This window comes from Rhipicephalus sanguineus, chromosome 1 (assembly GCF_013339695.2).
Source record: "Rhipicephalus sanguineus isolate Rsan-2018 chromosome 1, BIME_Rsan_1.4, whole genome shotgun sequence".
NCBI classification, from domain to species: Eukaryota; Metazoa; Arthropoda; class Arachnida; order Ixodida; family Ixodidae; genus Rhipicephalus; species Rhipicephalus sanguineus.
The window spans coordinates 279,828,741-279,832,772 of NC_051176.1; the positions used below are offsets into that span (position 1 = coordinate 279,828,741).

At 49.3% G+C, this 4,032-nt stretch overlaps 1 protein-coding gene across 1 annotated transcript; it reads right to left on the reverse strand.

Moving 5' to 3' along the window:
- Window positions 1-1,634: 1,634 nt before the first annotated feature.
- LOC119382992 (sorcin) lies at window positions 1,635-2,093 on the reverse strand. The gene has a single exon (XM_037650945.1). It carries the CDS (start codon window positions 2,091-2,093, stop codon window positions 1,635-1,637), a length of 459 nt encoding a protein of 152 aa, XP_037506873.1.
- Window positions 2,094-4,032: the final 1,939 nt, after the last annotated feature.

Below are 4,032 nucleotides of genomic sequence, written 5' to 3' on the forward strand. Positions count from 1 at the left end.
CTCGCGAAGAACGAAACTGAAACTGTAGAAAAAGATCCGTAAACAGTTCGCTAGCTAACGTAATCCAATCCGAAGCCTGTACTTCCCATCATTCCCATGGTGGTTGAACGATCGCAGCGCCAGTTTCCTCTCTAGGTTATTGTATGAAACTCTATGTCTTGACCCGAGCCAGAGAACGCGTGTCGGTGCCGAACGTGCAGCCGCTCGCCAGAGCGATCGGGGGCCGGAAGAGGAAACAGGTCACCACATCTTCCGTTGCAAACAGACGAGGTGCGGGAGTCACGTGATCAGAACTCGGTCGGGCTCCGAGGTCAAAGTGAGAGCGCCTCAGAGCGCTCTGAGTTGGAGCGTGGTGCTCTGAAAGAAACAGCCGAACGTACTCAGAGCTCTCGATTTCGCCAAGCGAACGTGACGCGCGTCGCCAGAGTACCATAAGTCACAGCGCTCAACGGTGCTCTTGACCAGTGGCATAAGTATAGAAAAATCAAAAGGGGGAACACACATCTTGCCATGGCGGCTTTTTTGTTTTTATAAATATGTTTTATTTTTAATTGTACTATAACTATTAAATTTATGCTTTGAAAAAATTACACCATTTCCCGCTAAAGGGGACCATGAGGTGGTGCGAAGCCGGTGCACTTGCACGATCGCGTTCCGTTGGCGTTCTTTGGGCATGCTACCGACCTCGCGTCGTGGAACGCGAAGAGGAACGCTACGCGCGTCTTGTCTTCCCTCTAGCCTGGCCGTTAATTCTCACAGCGCGAGCGGGGAACGCAGTCGGCAGGCATGCGAGAGGGGGGCAGCGTAGGAGAGGAGAGAGAGGGGGAGGGGACGCACATGCACTGGTGCTCATCGCGGCGTTGCGCAGGAGAGAATTTCGGCATGTCTAGCTCGCGTTTCAGAGGAAGAGTGGAAAGGGGGAAGTGGAGAGGAGGAGGGGTGAGGGGATGGGAGAGGGTATGCGCATGCGCAGTATGGGTGGTCACGCCGCACACCACCACCACCACCACCACCACCACCGGATTGAACTCCGCCATAAGATACTCCGCATCTTATAAAATTTGGTTCACATCTAATGGGTTCATGTCTAACGTAACTGCACTGTGCTATTATCGACGGATTCCGGACGGCCGCTGCTGTCCGGACCGAGGGGAGGAGCCTAAGAGGATGGCGGTCTCAGCTTCCGCATGCGCGATTGCCTTGCGGTCATAATAATCAACAAAGCCAACCGCGTCGGCTGAGCAGCCGATGCGGTGGGCGATGTCGATAACCAGTTCGAATTTCATGAAAGCTCGTCAGCGAAGTTGATGTAATGGTACCGGGTGAACTGACCTTTGTACAGCGTACGAGGGCTAACTCAACGATATACATACGTTATAGACCATGAGGGACGCCACATGTTTCCTCTGGTAGACGAACAGCTCAAGCCTTTTTCCCTCGAGTGTAACGCATTGCCCCTGCGTGAAGAGTGAAAAAATGCGCGGAGCCGTATTTGCAATTTCTGAGTGTTTTATTAAATCAAACGTATTACAGCTGGCTAAGCTCTTCAAAATCGATTGTAGTTTACGTAAAACGATTTACGGACACGAGACGGTACATTGCTCTGGACGTCCAACGCTTTGGTCGATCCAGAATTAAATGTTGTAGCGACTGAGAATGGAAATGGAGCAGAGTTGAACATATTCTTCCAGGGAGACCCAGGTTCGGTGCTCGATCAAGCCCAACACCTCCTCCATTTGGTCATCCGTGACTTGGAGGCGGATGCACGCCATGACAGCGCGGACGTCGGTGTGCCAAATCCAGCCACAGTTGTCGAGGTCGTACTTCCGGAAGGCCTTCCAGAAGCGGTAAACTGTCTGATGCAGCCAAAAGAACTGCTGCATGGTCAAGAAGCCCTGGTTGTTTAGGTTGACCACGGCCATCAGCAGACTTGTGGTCTTCAGAGAGAAAGCGCGGTAGCGTGGGTAGGCTACGGTTTCATACAGGGCAGCGCGGAGCTGGTGCACGTCGAGGAAGCCTGAAGCATCTTTGTCCGCCTCCAAAAAGACGTCCACCAAGTACCGCTCGTAGTCGCTTCCAGGACAACTTGACATGATTCCCTTCTGACTTGACTCTTCGGTTATCCGCAGCTGGAGAGCCTTTCGACGTTCTTACGTTCCGTCAGAACAAAGAAGTGCCGGAGAGCCTCTTGCGACGCAAGAAGATGCAGCTCACGATGACGATGGTTCGTCAAGACCAGTGCTCTCATTAACCACGAAGAATGCCACGACATTTCCTCCTACAGGGCTTCCTCAGAGGTCATTCTCAGAAAATACATTAAAATACGTTTATAAAACATCTACACTGCGAGAATATGTTTAAATGCATACGTACGTTACAACTCGACATTAATAATATAGCTTAATTCTTACGAAACAGTGCGTAATTAATCACGCAGAATTTTAATCGGCCGTCGACGTCACATGATCATCATACGACGAGGCGCCACACATAGAGGAGCTCGAGAAATGACTAAAATAATAAATATATTTTTTTAGAAATGAATAACTTCGAGGCCTGCCTAACTGAGTCATTCGATAACTTGCTTATCGTGGTCAGCATCATCTTCCCTGCCAAATGTTCTGCGTTGTCGCAAGGTCCAAATAATAAAAATAATCGAAACGGATATTTCGTCAGCTTCTTTTTCCGGCGACTCCTGTGTCGCAAACTGTCGCGTATTGTCCCGCACCTAGGTCGCATTTCTTTCTTTCCTCTGTGCTAAGTTGACACCGATAGTCGTTGTGGAGTTGCAATTTCGCTGTCTACGCCGATAATGCTCGAACCGAACGAACTAGACTTGTTCCGTTCTTGTGAACTGATGCTAAATGCGTGCCACTTGTCCAGAGAGAAACGGCTACACCCGAGTATACTTTCAGAAGAGCATCTGATGCAAAGCACGCAGCGACGTTTCTACAGCAAACGTCGCAACCTCGAGGGCAATGCAAGACTCTGTTACGGCGACGTTATCACGCAAGGCAGCCCTCAATAAAATCGGAATACTTCAGCATCCCCTCCTTACCTCTTTTATTAACGTGAGACAGCCACGGCGTATGAGAGTGCAGTTCTCATATTTATTTTCATTCGTTGCGATGTTATTTCCCATGTGTTTCCTTAACATCGAAGGAGTCGTCCCTCTGAGGATACAATGTTGAATGCAACGAAACGCTGCACACCGTATTTGGCAAGGTGTTTCTCCCCGCGAAATCCCGGGAAGTGTAGCTATAATACTCTCTCAATGACCCTGTAGGGTAAATTAATGCGTATGTCCAGGGTCATCGATTTTGTCACCTGAGTTTTGCTTATTTAGGCGAAGGTTGTGCTGTGCATATGAACAGCGCCGACCAAGTACTACATACAGCGTCTTCGACACGTATGCAAAGTATGTAATGCAGTGACTGGATTCTGCAGGTTTGGGGAAAATGGGCAGGACTGCTAGAGCCGATCACGCCGTGTGGGAAATGTTAGGGTGACGTGGGCACCGCCTTCATTTATTAAAAATGACTAAAGCATTCAATACAATTGACGTCTTCAATGAGCAGATTCAGTGGCGTAGCCGGGGAGGAGGAGGGGGGAGGGCACACCGGGTCCGTGCCCCCCCCCCCCCCCCGAAATTTTTTTTCTCCCATGGGATGCAGAGCACAAAGTGACACTAGACCACACTTCCCTGCCCGGTCCCCATTCAGATCAAGGAGGTGCCCCCCTCTCCCCCCGAAAAAAAATTTCTGCCTACGCCCCTGAGAAGATTAAACAAAAAGGCAAAAAAGTCACGTAACTTTAATTGTGGCTGAATACAAAACAATAAATCGGGTTCGATTTGACATTTTGTCGTTCATAAAATAAGAATGAACTACGCAGTAGGATTTTCTGCATGGTTTCACATATCAACGATGACAAAATGAACCCTTAATGCTTGTATCCTTCAGGCTTTCGTGCAACGAAATGTTTGTCTACGTTTTTTCTCTCCCTATTCTGTGTTCCGTAACGTCTGCGCGC

What these genes read in the sequence shown, in the direction of transcription:
- LOC119382992 (XM_037650945.1), bottom strand. Translation starts at nt 2,093, where the DNA reads ATGTCAAGTTGTCCTGGAAGCGACTACGAGCGGTACTTGGTGGACGTC.